Source organism: Oryctolagus cuniculus, chromosome 5 (assembly GCF_964237555.1).
Source record: "Oryctolagus cuniculus chromosome 5, mOryCun1.1, whole genome shotgun sequence".
Lineage (NCBI taxonomy): Eukaryota > Metazoa > Chordata > Mammalia > Lagomorpha > Leporidae > Oryctolagus > Oryctolagus cuniculus.
In genome coordinates this window covers 115,210,844-115,229,069 of record NC_091436.1, presented here as the reverse complement: position 1 = coordinate 115,229,069, position 18,226 = coordinate 115,210,844, and the positions used below count along the sequence as shown (strand labels likewise).

The following is an 18,226-nucleotide window of genomic DNA, read 5'->3' as shown; positions in this document are numbered from 1 at the left end:
TAATTAAGGCATGAAAAGTAAATGGGCATCCAAGGTCATAAGAGCCAATTAAACAGTAGCCTGGGGGACCAGAGTCCAGGTTTTCTGATTGCCAAGACAGGGCTTTTCCTCCAGTCCACCCACTCACTCTTGCTGAATCATCGTCTGCTGGTTACTTATCCCCGATCCAAATGCTGTTATTGGAGTTAATGAATAAATACAGAACATCAAAACCCACTGTGAGTGCATAGCTCTACAGAAACACTGAAGACATGCTGACCTTTGAGTTTCCTTTACAATATCCCCCTCTGCCACACACACACACACACACACACACACACACAGAGCAATTAGACAATGGGGTACTGACTTTTCCTGATTAATAACTACCTTACAGATACTACAGGTGCCCACACTGATGCTGAGAATAGGCACAAATGGAGAGACTAAGGTCATCCTCAGGATATTTCTAGCCAAATTGGTCTCCATGGAAGCCTTGGAATCAAAATGGGATACAGATAGGTGATACGTCAGTGTGTAACTGGGTGTGATTTAGAGCAACTGTTACTGACATGACAGATTTTAGCAGGCAAACTCCTGAGAGCCTGCATTTTAGTTGCACTGTAAGTAGGTGAAATGAATAATTGCTCAATTCTCTTGTGAATTTTCTATACCTTTCCAGTGATTATTGCAACCATAATTTGGATTATGCATATTTCAAGAGAGGCCTTGGATTTAAGAATCTATATTCTTGGAGGAATAATAATAGTAAACATATCACCTATGAATGCATAAGATTTGATGTAAATTATTTTTGATGATAATTTATAACTTAAATATTATATAAAAAGCATAGATTTTTAACTCTAGAGGAATGACATTGTTCTAACACTTAATATTATCTTGAGCAAACATTGAAATTCTTGATTAATATTTAACTAGAGAAGTTTACTCAGTTCAAGTAGAGAATTAGTTCAGGGTTCATACTGAAGTGTCATGTTACTAGATTTCAGGCTCCAAGAAGAATCTCCCAAGGCCAAGGATATCAATTATAACAGAAAGTGGGAGCTAGCTGTACCTGAACTTCAGAGAATGTGGACCGGATATAAGTTTTTCATCTTCTTTTATCTTGCCAAAGAAATCTGGACAGAGAAGCAGTTTCAAAAACAAGTGGACCTAGCATCTTATTCCTCTAGGAATCATAGCATTTTAGAAGGTACTCGATTCAAAAGGTCCATTTTCCAAGGGCAATACTGTAGAAGCCTTGGTTGTTGTGAAGGCAGAAATGATAACTGTGTCACTCAATTCTATGAGGCAAATGCATTATGTTACTGTGATAAATTCTGTGAAAGGGAAAATTCTGATTGCTGTCCTGATTACAAGTCCTTTTGCCAAGAAGAGAAAGAATGGCTTCCTCACACACAGTCTTGGTATCCAGAAGGTAGGTTTGGGATGTGTTGGAACATTGTCCTACTTCATAAATACATGCCTGACAAACTCTCTCCTTCCCTTTCTTCTTCTCTCCTTCCCTTCCTCCCATCCTCTTCTCTTCTTCCTTCCTGCATCTTCCTCCTGCTCCTTCCCATCTTCCTCTTCTTCCTCCTTCTCTGTTCGCCTCTTGCTTTCAATGAAATGAAAATTATTATTGTGATTGCTAAGATAAATGTACTTGGATTATTAAAGTGTTTTGCTCAAATGTGAAGGTATCTGCTTGCATGTTAGGAAAGCTCTTATCTAATGACAGGAATGCTTGTCAGAGTCCAGTTTTGAATAATCAGCTTCTATAAGGATTATGTAAAATCCTTAAAATCCTCCCTTCTTCCCCTGTCCCTCCCTCCCACCCTTCTCCCTTCTTCCTAACTTCCTTCCTTCCTTCCTTCCACTCTCCCTCCCTCCCGCCCCCCTCCCTCCCTCCCTCCTTTCCTCCCTTCCTCCCTTCCTCCCTTCCTCCCTTCCTCCCTTCCATTTCTGGAGTGTAACCTCTTGAAATAAAGTCTTGAAAGTCACAAGCCTAATGATCTGCAAATTCATGTAATATTTTACTTGTGTCATGAGGCTAAATGATCAGGGCCTGTGGGGCAGCAATGTCATTCAAACCAGGAAAAAAAGAACACAAAACCAGTCTCCTTCATTGACTAAGTATTACAAAATAGATTCTTTCATATGCATTGTTTTGTTGTGTTTTGTTAGTCTGCGATTTTAAAATTTATTTTTAAGAAAGGATTAATTCACAGAGTAGTTATAAAAATCTTAGGTTGAGTTCATAGATGCAAATGGCTCATAAGTAGAATGATAGCATTTATTCTATTGATCTAATTATAGAATTGGTATTGATTTTTAGCATTTGGTAAACCAAGTTTTGGAACAACAGAATAAAACCCCATGTATGCACTTCAGTGTGCCTCTATCTTTATCCCATTTCATCAAATCACCTCAGCATACATTCAGGGTTAATTACAGCTCTGTCACACAACTGTGAGTTGGTGATGGTGACTAGAAATTATAGTTAGAAAACAGCCTAGGTACATTAGGGACTTAGAATCTTTGTTTCAAAGCCCACATTTTATTTATTAATATTATTTGCTTTTTTATTTTTTAAAACATTGTATTGAAATACATACCAAGAAATAGACATATGTGTACAGAAAAATCAGGATATTTTTGTTCTCTAATCACATAACCAACACCCAAATTAAGAACAAACATTACTAGTTTCAGATCACATTTAAAAATCCAGATAGATGGCTTTGCTGTCACTCCTCAAAATGTCATCTTGTTTGTAAAATTAAGGAAATGTTCTTTTTTTTTTAACCTAGAAACCTTTTATTTAAGGTATACAAATTTCATCCTTTTTATATATAGAAATCTAGGAACATAGTGACTCTTACCACCCTACCCTCCCTCCTGCCCACACGCCCACCCTTCTCCTCCTCTATCTCCTATTCCCATTCTTGTTTTAAAAAAGATCTATTTTCAATTAACTTTTCACTATAAGATTAAATCACATATTTATTATTTAAAATTTGCCACCTAGCTGGTATTTATTGCCTCCGTTTTCATTTCACCAATAAAAAAGCTCAGCAAACTTTTATCACATCCTATAAAGTGACGGATAACTGACTAGGCAAGGGAGATCGAGTCATTCATCAGTAATTATCATTGAGTAATCTCTGCCATGACAAGCATTATCTTCAGTGCCAAGGGAAACCATGGGGAGCAAATGACAAGGTTTTATTCTCGTGGAAATCACAATTGAGTTTGAAAAGCGCTGTCAAATATTTAAGAAGTCGTCTGTACATTGCAATTTGTGATGAGTTCTCTGAAGGAAACATTTAGTGTGTGGTGAGAATAGAACATGAATATGTAACATGTTAGATACCATTAGCTTGGTTGACAGGTTGAGGAGGGAAGACTTGAGGAATGAGGAGAAGAAAGATGAACTGGGGAAGAGTTAACAGAAGAGGCCTGCAGGCCTGCAAAGGAGGAAGCTGACAGGATCCGGGAACTGGAAACAGGTCATATCTAGAGAAAAATGAACAGCATGGGATGACATGTGATGAGATTTTCAAAAAGTAGGGGTTATATTATACTGAACATTACACACCAGGTTGGGGATTCAATAATTTATTTCAGTGTAACTTATTGTAAGAGGTTAAGTAGGAGCAGGGTTGGCTCTTTGGATGCATAACAGATATGTTCACAGTGGACGCCCCTCAGAAAAATTGATGCTTTGTTTAATGCTCTGCTGCTGGTATTCTGAAATTCTTAGTGATTTTCAAACAAAGGTCTCCACATTTTAATTTTCCATTTGCCCTGACAAATTATGCAGCTGGTGCTGAGTAAGGGGTTTAGATTTGCATTTTTTGAAGACCATGCTAAAAGCCAAGCTTAGCAGCAGGAAAAAATGAAAGTAGGGAAATAAAGCAGTCAAAAATTGCAGTAGTCTGGAATGTGTGCCTCAGGTTATTGTGGTGAATAACTAGCTTTTTCTCTTTCCAATCTCTCAGGGGTGAATACTTATTATAAAATGAATATCATGTGCTCAGATGGGAATAGCAAATTGCTATGAAAGTTTCGATATGCTTATTGTCACTTTTCATATTTATTTTTTCATAGACCAGTAGCAAACACTTCTCAAGCCTGCACTGGTATGTAGACCACAATTTGTGTGGAACTAGAGGGTCAGAAAAGCTTGGAGTAGTTTTTCAACAGTGTAAACCTTGATGAGGTGAAAGCACAAACTTCCTAAGACATGCTCCTGCTTTAGAGGAACTTATAAAGGAGAAGGACCCGTAGGAGGTAATATTTGTAAAATGAGATAATAGCCAGGGGAGAAACGTACCCAGTGTAGTGGACCCTAGGACATTAGAACTTACTCCTACCAGAAAAATGAGTGTTAGAGGTCACAATGAGTGAACAGAGGTATGACTATTCCCAGATGGAAAGGCAGCATGCACAGGGTAAGTTTGTAAGAAACTACATGTGGTGCAGAATCAGTAATTAGGTAGGTAGGAAAAAGAAATGAAGAAGGATTAAATCGGGGAAAGTCTTGAATGTCAGCGGAAGAGGCTTATGTGTTAGTGGCCTCATATTGTTATCTGGTCAATCTGAAGATATCATTTGTCTTACCCACATAGAAAGTAGGTTTCAAGAATTAAATCTTTTGGGTATTTTCCCCTTACTATCTCTGTGCAGAGAGGATTGAGTTAATTAAACTCTGTTTAGGGTACACTGTCATCATTGGACTACAAAGTTTTCCGTCTTGTTTCTAGATGAATTTCTTTGTCTCCTCTCCTCCCCCTTTCTCTCCCTTCTTTTCCCAAAACAAAATAAAATTACCTTTTAAATTCTTTTCCCACTAACCTTTCTGAAGAACATGCTATTTGTTGAACTTGATTGAATTGATATCTCAAATACTTTTATTTTTTGAAATTCTATAATTATTAAATTCTATAATAATTTAATCATCTATTATTTTTCACTTTATGTTTCTGTGTGGGAGCAGACTGTTGAAATCTTTACTTAATGTATGCTAAACTGATCTTCTGTATATAAAGAGAATCGAAAATGAATCCTCATGTGAATGGAAGGGGAGAGGGAGTGGGAAAGGGGAGGGTTGCTGGTGGGAGGGACGTTATAGGGGGGAAGCCATTGTAATCCATAAGCCGTACTTTGGAAATTTATATTCATTAAATAAAAGTTAAAAAAAATTCAATAATAATTTTATTTCTGTGTGATGTTAAAAACATTTTCAGAAGCGTGGCTTCTCATAATAGAGTAGTTTTACAAAAGTACTTGTAAAGCATTCAACTATTAATGTTTGCTCATAATTTCAACAGCTACTCTTACATTCTTTTGGAAGTTGACACTTTTATAAGAAGTGATAAGGTTTAAAACTTGTTAACTTATCTGTTACCACCATTTTATTGAGCATTGAGGATGATAGGAAAATAGCATCTTACATTCCTAAGGCCTTGGGAAACTTTTGATCTTTGTGATAAGGAGACTTAGGTATGGAAGTAACTTATAATTCACTATAGATAATATATAATGAAATGGAACATGCACATTCAGTGTAGACAACACTATAACCCTAGAGAGTTGAGTGTATTACAATGGTTAATATTAATTTAATAAATATCATATACAAGATAAGTCTTATGAGATTGAAGTGTTAACATACCTATTTTTATTTATTTATTTATTTATTTATTTATTTGACAGGCAGAGTGGACAGTGAGAGAGAGAGACAGAGAGAAAGGTCTTCCTTTGCCGTTGGTTTACCCTCCAATGGCCGCCACGGCCAGTGCGCTGCAGCCGGCGCACCGCGCTGATCCAAAGGCAGGAGCCAGGTGCTTCTCCTGGTCTCCCATGGGGTGCAGGGCCCAAGCACTTGGGCCATCCTCCACTGCACTCCCTGGCCACAGCAGAGAGCTGGCCTGGAAGAGGGGCAACCGGGACAGAATCCGGCGCCCTGATCGGGACTAGAACCCAGTGTGCCGGCGCCGCAAGGTGGAGGTTTAGCCTATTGAGCCACAGTGCTGGCCAACACACATATTTTTAAACACATAGGGCTATTTTGCCTGGATTCAATTTGTCTTTAGAGAACAAGCTTCATTTCCCTTCCTGCTTCACCATTAATAGAATATAGCCCTTGTATTGATCCAGTTTGGTGCCTCATGTTAAAAAAATCATATTTAATCATATTTAGTGTCAATCAATTAAATTGAGAAATGGAAGTATGGTTCCTACATTTTATGGAGACTATTTAGACTGCAATGAACACCTCTATTCCTATCTGTTTGTCCAGAACATGATCATCTGGCCATGCCAACCAACAAGAGATGATGAGCACCAAAGTTTGTTTTCTTTTGCTTAGCTGTTTGACAATGTGCCTAGCTAAAATGAGTTTATTTTATAAAGAAAAAAAGTAAGGAATGATATTTGGAAAACCCCGAAGACTCAGCCAAATAATAAGAATGCAGAATCATTTAAAAAAACAATGGCTATCCAGCTATCTATATTCTGACTAAAGTTATTATTTTTGTTTGATGTTATCTTGAGTGTCAGTATTATAATATGAGATGAAGTACTTTTTCTGTGCTAAAATTTGTTTGAATATTTCCTATTTCAGACATATATTCTGTTCAGAAAAGTTGCTGCTTTTTCAATATCCATTCTTACTTGAGAGTTATAATTTTGCTAAGACTTTAATTTAGGGTCATATTTTAGTTAGAACTGTTTCCAGGTATAATTTTTAGTCCATTCATTATGTAAGGAAGCAATTAATAATCTCATTTAGCAGCAAAAAGTTCACATTAGACTATAATTGCTTGCATAAGTGTAATTTTTTTCTTTCGTTTTATCAAACATTTTAAAGTAGATGGTTGAAATGATAAGAATACTATGCAATATTGAGAAAGAGTAAAAAATTATCTAAAATAGAAAGAGAATGGTATATTTTTACTACTTTTTTACATGTATAAATCAACTTCTTTCTACTTCTCAATGATTAAGTTGCATGGTATAGTCTAATTATTTTTATTCTGCCAGTTCTAAGTACCCTTTAAATCAATAACAACTCTATGTACATCATCTTTAGAATTTGAATATAAATATGTATCTTTGTATAAACTGGACATAGAATATATCAATAAATACCTTCCTTCTGTGATTCTTCCCTAGGTCTGATGATAACTTCCATTAACTGGAGAATTTCAAATGTTAGATACAGAAAGCTATTGAACAAGTTTGTAATGGATCCAGAGTAGATTTTTCTAGACATACTAATTGATACAGTAGATCTCAAGGGAAGATTCTAGGATACTAACTTTTGTGATTAGAACTAAGGTAATTTGATTATACAAAACTTGTATATTTGCACTGTTCAAAATATATCACAATCATTCACTCTTTCACAGCCTTCTTAACAATTTTATACTGAAGATAAATCTTAGTCCAAGAACTGTCACATATAGTGATGGTTATAAAAATATTTATTGGCAAGGAGACACAAACCAATTCATACAACCTCTGTTTGCATCATAAAGTCTCAGGTCCCTGTGCTTTTAGGTATTTCCTATGTTGACATTGCATGGAAAATTTACTGGAGGCAAATATTATAATATTACAAAGGTAGGATGATATTATCCTTACAGAACATATCTGTAAATGATAAATCCTCCTACCAGTGTCTAGACATGGGACAATGATCAATCCCAGGGCTACAGGTCTAGGACTACAGGTGTATGACTTTAAGATATATATATATATATATATGTCTTTTATATATATATATATATAAGCAGTAGTGTAAAATGGTGGGGCATGATATTGAAATATTTTAGCTAATCTATATAAACCAAATCCTGCTAATTTCCAATGAATACTGTATGTATTCATTATGCTGATTACCAAGCCACTAATTTTTCCAGTAAAAACTCATTTCTGACATTCATTACACTAACTGTAGTGCTGAAAATATGGATAATGGAAACACTTGTAGCAGCTTCCCTGATGCCTGGAATGTAAGAACCAATACTATTGACCACCCCTGGGGTGTGGACTCCTGATTAGATTCAGTAAAAGCTTTTTCCTACAGTGAAATGTAGATCAGCATAGATGTTGAAAACACACTGTGATGAAAGTATTTTCAAATAAATTACAGACATAATATTATCATTTTTTCTCAAATCAATAACAGCAACTATTTTTCCCTCCAAATATTCTATTTGCCTCATTTCCTTTAAAGGATGTTAAAGTTACAAAATTCCCTTTATGTCAACAATGATTAGATTTTTGTTGTTGTTGTTGATCAAGATGCCATATATGAAATAAATTTTGCTAACTTATTCTGGGGTTTTCAAACATATTTTACTGAGAAAATAAAACTGTCCAGCTAGAATTTTCTCATCTGATCAGCATCACTGTTTTTAACTTACTGCTATCTGCATTACTACAGCTACTTCTTTGATTCTCAATCTTTTAACTTCAACTTCTCTTGTCTTCTTAAGATCTTCACCCTTATACCTCTGTCCCTCTTAGTTTTTTTTCTCTTTCCTAGATTAATTTACAGGCATGTTTTGATGTCAAAAAAAAAAAAAAAAACACAACCTTTTAAAACTCTTCCCTTTGACTCCATCTTTAATCAGATCATCCCACTTCTTGTTTCCTTTAATGTTGAAACTTTGAAAAAGAAACTTCTTTTCTTTGCTTCCAAGCTTCTATCAGCCTATTCCAACAGGGTGTTAGGTCTCAGAAACTTTGCTGCAATATCTCTTGGCAGTGTTATTTAGAACTTCCATTTTTACCAAGCACAACATTCTAATGTCTGTTCACTTGTTCTTGACCTCTCATTATTGCTCTAACGTCGGATGACAATTTCACATGCATAAAACAATTTCTTCTGCTTTTTATGACACCAGGCTCTATTCACAGCTTCTTTCCAGGCCATTCTTCCTATTTTCCTCTTCTATTTAAATACAATTTTATTTATTTATTTTCATTGTATTTCAAAGGGGAGAGAGAGAGAGAGAGAGAATCTTCCATATGGTGGTTCACTCTCCAAATGCCCATAACAGACAGGGCTGGGCCAGGCTACAAACAGGATCTTGGCGCTCAATCCAGATCTCCCATCTGGGTGACAAGAACCTAAGTATTTGAGCCATCACCAGCTGTCTCCAGGGTGTACTTTATGAATCAGGAGTAGATCTGGGACTAGAACTAAGCACTGTCTTCATTGCTGTGCCAAATGTGCATGCCCTCAAGGTTTCTCTTCTGAATGTCTGTCATGTGGAATGTTTTAAAATCTGTCCTGAACCACTGTCTTTCCCACATACACCCTCTCCAAAAGGCATTTTATTTAGTCTCAGGTTTTAAAAAATATGTATGTAAATTTTTATCTTCCAAATCTATTCTTCATCCTTGACTTAACTCTGGACTTCCATAAACTACTGTCAACTTGACATCTCCATTAGGATATCTAATTTAGATTTAGTCTAAATATAAAATATACAGAATGGAACTCTTGATTTCTTTTTCCATAAGATTACGCTTCATGATGCCTCTGTTTTTCATGTCAAAATCTTAATGAAACATTCTTAATCCTCTGCTAACTTATTTTCCAAACTCAATTAGTGAACTAATTCCATTCACTTTACCTGCAAATTATATCCACCTCTCTGTCCCCTCCTCATTACAGTCATGTTAATACTTTCTTTTTCTGGGAACTCTTGCTCTTATCAGCACAATAGGAATGAGAAGGGATATATTTTGCGTAAGGTCATTTAGGTCATATTAGAAAGTTTAATATTCTAAATTTGATGGTAAACAGCTTAAAGATTTTAAATAGAAAGCACATGATGTGTACTTTCAAATATTTTTCTCATTACTACTTGTGGAATAAGGATACATGGAGTTGGAAAGCAGAGGAGTAAATGAACGAGTGGGCTCTATTTCTAGACTGTAAGAAACCAATGTTTCATTGTGTTAGTCACCTTGACCAATGTCAAAAGCAACTGAGTAAGGTTTTTGTTCAAAAATCAATTCTAAAGTGGTAGTTCTAAACTGAAAGTAGTTTCTGATAGTTAACTCTGACTTGACACTGAAGAAAGATGACCAAGAAACAGAACTTTTGTTAACATTAGATTTAGTGTTAATGATTAGTGAAAGCGTAGTTATGGTATTCTCTTAACTTTGACATTCTTACTGGGAGTACAAGTTCTTTTGGACTTTTGTGATTTCCTATATGAGTAACATATAAAATATTAGCAATTAAACTAGCTTCCTTAGAATATTTTATCAACATATATTGTAAATGTTGACTATGAGATAGGTTTAAAAATGAGTTTTTTTTTTTCTCTCCAACTCTCTATGAAAATGATCAATGAGGTATTTCCCTTGCCTTTGAGTGGAAAACTGGATTATTCTATGAATATTATATTGCTCCCAAGTAATAACAAATTTGACAAACATGGTGTTATTTAAGTTGTTAAGTGTAAAATCCTGTGTAATAATTAAAACTCTGTAATTCTCTTTCAATGCTGCATCTTTTTCCGGCTTAGGAATTAAGGTGATGCTGGCTTCATAGAAAGAGGATTCCCTCTTTTTCGATTGTTCTGAATAGTTTGAGAATAATTGGAGTTAGTTCTTCTTTAAATGTCTGGTAGAATTCAGCAGTGAATCCATCTGGTCCTGCACTTTTCTTTGTTGGGAAGGCCTTTATTACTGTTTAATTTCTGTCTCAGTTATGTGTCTGTTTAGGTTTTCTATGTCTTCCTGGTTCAATTTAGGTAGGTTGCATGTGTCCAGGAATGTATCCATTTCTGATAGGTTTCCCTGTTTGCTGGCATACAATTCCTTGTAGTAATTTCTGATGATTCTTTTTATTTCTGTGGTGTCAGTTGTAACGTTTCCTTTTTCATCTCTGATTTTATTGGGTATTTTCTCTCTCTTTTTTTTTTTTTTTAGTTAGTTGGGCCAATGGGGTGTCAATTTTGTTTATTTTTTCAAAAAACCAGCTCCTCATTTGGCTGATTTTTTGTAATGTTTTTTTGGATTCAATCCTGTTGATTTCTTCTCTGATTTTAGTTATTTCTCTTCTCCTACTAGATTTGTGTCTGGTTTGCTGCAGATTTTCTAGATCCTTGAGATGCATTGAAAGCTCATCTATTTGGTGCCTTTCCAATTTCTTGATGTAGGCACCTATTGATATAAACTTTCCTCTTAACACTGCTTTTGCTGTATCCCATAAGTTTTGGTATGTTGTGCTGTTATCCTCATTTACTTCCAGAAAATTTTTGATTTCTCTTTTAATTTCCTCTATGACCCATTGTTCATTCAGGAGCATGTTGTTCAATCTCCATGTGTTTGCATATGCTCTAGGGATTCCTAAATTGCTAATTTCCAACTTCATTCCTTTATGGTCTGAGAAGCTGCATGGTATGATTCTAATTCTTTTGAATTTGCTGAGACTTGCTTTATGGCCTAGTATATGGTCAATCCTAGAGAAGGTTCCATGTACTGCTGAGAAGAATGTAAATGCTTTCTGTGTAGGATGAAAAGTTCTGTAAATATCTGTTAGATCCATTTGGGCTATAGTGTTGTTTAAATCTACTGTCTCCTTGTTGATCTTCTGTCCTGTTGATCTGTCTATTTCTGAGAGTGGAGTATTGAAGTCCCCCAGTACTATTGTATTGGGGTCTAAGTCTCCCTTTAAGTCCGTTAATAAATCTTTTAGATAAACCGGTGCCCTGTAATTAGGTGCATATACATTGATAATCGTTATATCTTCCTGTTGAATTGATCCCTTAATCATTATATAGTGCCCCTCTTTGTCTCTCTTAACAGTTTTTGTGTTAAAGTTTATGTTGTCTGATGTTAATATGGCTACGCCTGCTCTTTTTTCATTTCTGTTGGCATGGTATATCTTTTCCAGCCTTTCACTTTCAACCTGTATGCATCTTTGTTGGAAAGATGTGTTTCTTATAAGCAGCAAATAGATGGGTTTTGCTCCTTAACCCAATCAGCCAATTGGTGTCTTTTAACTGGACAGTTCAGGCCATTAACGTTCAATGTGACTATTGATACGTAGTAACTTTGCCCTGCCATTTACCAAAGATATTTTCTAATATATGTTTTGAATTCCCTGTGATCTTTTGGTGTGAGGTTTCCTTCCTTTACCTTCTTTCATATTGATGACCGTGTTTCTGTGTTTCTGTGTGTAACACATCTTTAAGCATCTTTTACAGGGCTAGACAAGTGGTGACAAATTCTTTCAATTTCTGTTTGCTGTGAAAGGTTTTATTTCACCTTCATTCACAAATGAGACCTTTGCAGGATATAATATTCTGGGCTGGCAGTTTTTCTCTCTTAGTACCTGGGCTATGTCTCGCCATTCCCTCCTAGATTGTAGGGTTTCTGATGAGAAGTCAGCTGTGAGTCTAACTGGAGATCCTCAGAGAGTAATCTGACGTTTCTCTCTTGCACATTTTAGGATTTTTTCTTTGTGTTTCACTGCGGTGAGTTTAATTACAACATGTCGTGGTGAGGATCTCTTTTGGTCATGTTTATTAGGGGTTCTATGAGCTTCCTGTACTAGGATTTCTCCGTCCTTCTCCAAACCTGGGAAATTTAGATGCAAAAAATCCACAATAAAATTCTGGCCAATAGAATGCAGCAACACATCAGAAAGGTCATCCACTCAGACCAAGTGGAATTTATCCCTGGTATGCAGGGATGGTTCAATGTGTGCAAGACAACCAATGTGATACACCACATTAACAGACTGCAGAAGAAAAACCATATGATTATCTCAATAGATGCCGAGAAAGCATTTGATAAAATACAACACCCGTTCATGATGAAAACTCTAAGCAAACTAGGTATGGAAGGGACATTCCTCAATACAATCAAAGCAATCTATGAAAAACCCACAGCCAACATCCTATTGAATGGGGAAAAGTTGGAAGCATTTCCACTGAGATCTGGAACCAGACAGGGATGCCCACTCTCACCACTGCTATTCAACATAGTTCTGGAAGTTTTAACCAGAGCTATTAGGCAAGAAAAAGAAATTAAAGGGATACAAATTGGGAAGGAAGATGTCAAACTATCCCTCTTTGCAGATGATATGATTCTTTATTTAGGGGACCCAAAGAACTCTACTAAGAGACTATTGGAACTCATAGAAGAGTTTGGCAAAGTAGCAGGATATAAAATCAATGCACAAAAATCAGCAACCTTTATATACACAAGCAATGCCACGGCTGAGAAAGAACTGCTAAGATCAATCCCATTCACAATAGCTACAAAAACAATCAAATACCTTGGAATAAACTTAACCAAAGAGTTAAAGATCTCTACGATGAAAATTACAAAACCTTAAAGAAAGAAATAGAAGAGGATACCAAAAAATGGAAAAATCTTCTATGCTCATGGATTGGAAGAATCAATATCATCAAAATGTCCATTCTCCCAAAAGCAATTTATAGATTCAATGCAGTACCAATCAAGATACTGCAGACCTTCTTCTCAGATCTAGAAAAAATGGTGCTGAAATTCATATGGAGACACAGGAGACCTCGAATAGCTAAAGCAATCTTGTAGAACAAAAACAAAGCCGGAGGCATCACAATACCAGATTTCAGGACATACTACAGGGCAGTTGTTATCAAAACAGCATGGTACTGGTACAGAAACAGATGAATAGACCAACGGAACAGAATAGAAACACCAGAAATTTATCCAAACATCTACAGCCAACGTTTATTTGATCAAGGATCCAAAACCAATCCCTGGAGTAAGGACAGTCTATTCAATAAATGGTGCTGGGAAAATTGGATTTCCATGTGCAGAATCATGAAGCAAGACCCCTTCCTTTCACCTTACACAAAAATTCATTCAACATGGATTAAAGACTTAAATCTACGACCTGACACCATCAAATTATTAGAGAGCATTGGAAAAACTCTGCAAGATATAGTTACTGGCAAAGACTTCTTGGAAAATAACCCAGAAGCACAGGCAGTCAAAGCCAAAATTAACATTTGTGATTGCATCAAATTGAGAAGTTTCTGTACTGCAAAAGAAACAGTCAGGAAAGTGAAGAGGCAACCAACAGAATGGGAAAAAATAATTGCCAACTATGCAACAGATAAAGGGTTGATAATCAGAATCTACAAAGAAATCAAGAAACAAACAACACACTTAAGAGATGGGCCAAGGACCTCAATAGACATTTTTCAAAAGAGGAAATCCAAATGGCCAACAGACACATGAAAAATGTTCAAGATCACTAGCAATCAGGGAAATGTAAATCAAAACCACAATGAGGTTTCACCTCACCCCAGGTAGAATGGCTCACATTCAGAAATCTACCAACAATAGATGCTGGAGAGCATGTGGGGAAAAAGGGACACTAACCCACTGTTGGTGGGAATGCAAATTGGTTAAGCCACTATGGAAGTCAGTCTGGAGATTCCTCAGAAACCTAAATATAACCCTACCATACAACCCAGCCATCCCACTCCTTGGAATTTACCCAAAGGAAATTAAATTGGCAATCAAAAAAGCTGTCTGCACATTAATGTTTATTGCAGCTCAATTCACAATAGCTAAGACCTGGAACCAACCCAAATGCCTATCAACAGTAGACTGGATAAAGAAATTATGGGACATGTACTCTATAGAATACTATACAGCAGTCAAAAACAATGAAAACTGGTCATTTGCAAGAAGATGGAGGAATCTGGAAAACATCATGCTGAGTGAATTAAGCCAGTCCCAAATGGACAAATATCATATGTTCTCCCTGATCGGTGACAACTAACTGAGCACCAAAGGGGAAACCTGTTGAAGTGAAATGGACACTATGAGAAACAGTGACTTGATCAGCTCTTGTCCTGACTGTTGATGTACAATGTAATAACTTTATCCATTTTAGTATTTTTTTTCTAGTACTATTGGTTGAACTCTGTAATTAACACACAATTATTCTTAGGAGTTTAAATTTTAACTGAAAAGTGATCCCTGTTAGGAATTTGGAAAACATTATGCTGAGTGAAATAAGCCAGTCCCAAAGGGACAAATATATGTTCTCCCTGATCCGTGACAACTAACCGAGCACCAAAAAGGAAACCTCTTAAAGTGAAATGAACACTATGAGAAACGGTGACTTTATCAGCCCTTGCCCTGACTGTCGATGAACAACTTAATGTGTTATCCCTCTTAGTGTTTTTTTATGTTTGTTCTACTTAATAGTTTTGGTTGAATACTGTAATCAATACACGGTTCTTCTTAAGTGTTGAAACTTAACTGAAAAGCGATCACTGTTAAATTTAAGAGTGGGAATAAGAGAGGGAAAAGGTGCAATTTGGGACATGCAAATGAATTTGGGACATGCACATGAATCTTGATGTGAATGGAAGTGGAGAGGGAGTGGGAAAGGAGAGGGTTGCAGGTGGGAGGGACGTTATGGGGGGGTAAACCATTGTAATCCATAAGCTGTACTTTGGAAATTTATATTCATTAAATAAAAGTTAAAAAAAGAATATTTGTCAAAGCAGATTATCCTAATTAAAAATAAAAATCTAGTATCTATAAGAATATTTGTATTTTCCATTTAAACTATTAAAACTGAGACTGTATTTCATTTAAAAAATAATTAAAACTCTGAAATTGAATTGAAGTTAAATCTTCTGCCTCTACTGAGTTTGCTGTATTAAGAACTTTGTGGTCAAGCGAGGGTGGTTTCATTTTCCTCTGTTACTGTAGAGTGCCAAAATTCCCTGGGAAAGGAATGAAAATATGCAAATACCTACAGCTTAAATAAAAAATTTAAATAGGAAATAAAGTATTTAATGAGGATGTGTACTTGTAAAATGCTTTCTATGAAATAATATCTTTTTCAAATCAAAGCATAGCTATTTCATAAATGGCTGTTTTGCCATTGCAGCTAGAAGCTAAAATAGGTACCCTGGAATGCTTTCTCAAGATATATTTTCCACTATGATTTTATGAATCAAATTTATAATTCATTTTATTTAATCAGAGTCATTGATGTCATCCATCAATAGTATGTTTCTTTCAAATAAAATTGAATTATCAAAGTAGAACCCCTTCTGATAATTCAATGTTAATTTAAAACTTTGTGTGGATTGCATTTTCAGAAGAGACTTAAATTGTAATCATGCTGTTATTTTTGTGATATTTTACCAATGTTTTTTTATACAATGATGACTAACTGTTACTCTGTTTTGAGTAGTACATATGATCTAGTAAATCACTTAGAAAGCAGTTTCAGTTAACATTTAAGAAATATTTGAATCTGGAAGACAAATGACTATGCTCTTACTGGTTGTGTGAATTATTCTTTTGATCCAAATTCTTAAGAAAAAAATAGAATTTATCTTTTCTTTGTTTCCCAAAGAAATTTTTATTTAATTAGGACAAATTTCATGAGTACAACTTTAGGAATATAGTGATTCTTCCCATCATACCCACCCTCCTATGCCCACTCCCACCCCACCTCCTGTCCTTCTCCCATTCCCTGTCCCATTTTCCCCACTTCTTGTCCCTCTATCATTCCCTGTCCCATTTTCCCCACTTCCCGTCCCTCTCCCATTCCTAGTCCCTTTTTCCATTAAGATTCATTTTCAATGAACTTCAGATACAGAAGACAAACTCTTTACTAAGTGAAGATTTCAACAATTTGTGCATACATATAAAAAACTGTTTGAGAACAAGTTTTACAGCTAATTCTCATAATACAACTCATTGAGGACAGAATTCCTGCATGGTAAGTAAGTACACAGTAACTTCCGTTTGTTAATTTAATAATTAATACTTTTATTTATGATGTCAGTGATCACCTGAGGCTCTTGACATGAGCTGTAGAGGCTATGGAAGCCTTTTGAATCCATAATCTCCGTCAGTATTTAGACAAGGCCATAAGCAAAGTTAAATTTCTCTCTTCCCTTCAAATAAAGTACCTCCTTCTTTGATGGCCACTTCTTTCCAGATCTCTCACAGAGATCTTTCATGTAGGACATTTTTTTTGCCACAGTGTCTTGGCTTTCCATGCCTGAAATGCACTCATGGGCTTTTCAGCCAGTCAGATGTCTTAAGAGCTGGGTCTGAGGTCAGAGTGCTATTTAAAGTGATTATTATTCTACGAGTCTGCTGTGTGAACTGCTTTCCATATTGGAACATTCTCTCCTTTTTATTCTATCTATTATTATTACCAGACACTTGATTCTATTAATATGATCTTTTTAACAGTTAATCCTCTCTGTATGATCATGTTAAACTTAATATGGTCACTGTAACACTTAAGATGGCATTTTTACCAACCAGTTTAATGTGATTTCAGTGGTAAGTTTTTAACTATACCCTTAGAAGAAAGTATGTAAGAATGTATGCAGAACTATACAGCTTTACAGTTACAAACTTTCTCCTTCTTCCCTTATCCCACATTTATTTTTTTACTGAGATCTATTTTTAATTGACTTTATACACATATGATTAACTCTATGTTAAGTAAAGAGTTCAACCAATGGTATGAAAAAGAAAAAAAAAACTGTTCCTCTACAGTCAAGAAAAGGGCCATTCAAGTCATTGCTTCTCAAAGTGTCAATTTCACTGCCACAGATTCCTTTAGGTGCTCTATTAGTTATCACAGATCAGGGAGAACATACAGTATTAGTCCCTTTGAGACTGGCTTATTTCAGTAAGTATGATGTTTTACAGATTCATCCATTTTGTTGCAAATTACTGGATTTCATTTTTATTGCTGTGTAGTATTCCATAGAGAACGTATACATACTTTTTTTTTTTATCCAGTTTTCAGTTGACAGGCATTTAGGTTGATTCCATGGCTTAGTTATTGTGAATTGAGATGCAATAAAATTGCAGGTGCAGATAAATCTTTTATTTGTTAATTACATTTCCCTTGTGTAAATTCCCAGAAGTGGATGGCTGGGTCATGTGGGAGGTCTATATTTAGATTTCTGAGGTATCTCCACACTGTCTCACACAGTGACTATACCTGTTTACATTCCAATCAACAGTGAATTAGGGCACTCTTTTCCCCACTTCTTTGCCAACAAATGTTGTTGGTAGTTTTCTGTATGTAAGCCATTCTAACTGGGGTGAGGTAAAATTTCATTGTGGTTATGATTTGCATTTTTCTGACAGATAGTGATCCTGAACACTTTTTCATGTGTCTGTTGGCCATTTGGATTTGCTCTTA

General features: G+C 35.7%; 1 protein-coding gene across 1 annotated transcript in view; it reads left to right on the top strand.

Annotated features, from left to right (window-relative positions):
- Positions 1 to 976: 976 nt before the first annotated feature.
- The window catches only part of TINAG (tubulointerstitial nephritis antigen), a gene marked incomplete at its 5' end in the record, with an annotated part of 113,473 nt that continues 96,223 nt past the window's right edge, over positions 977 to 18,226 (top strand). Inside the window, 1 exon segment of the mRNA NM_001082786.1 lies at positions 977 to 1,420. Coding sequence (NP_001076255.1) covers positions 1,072 to 1,420 — 349 coding nt within the window.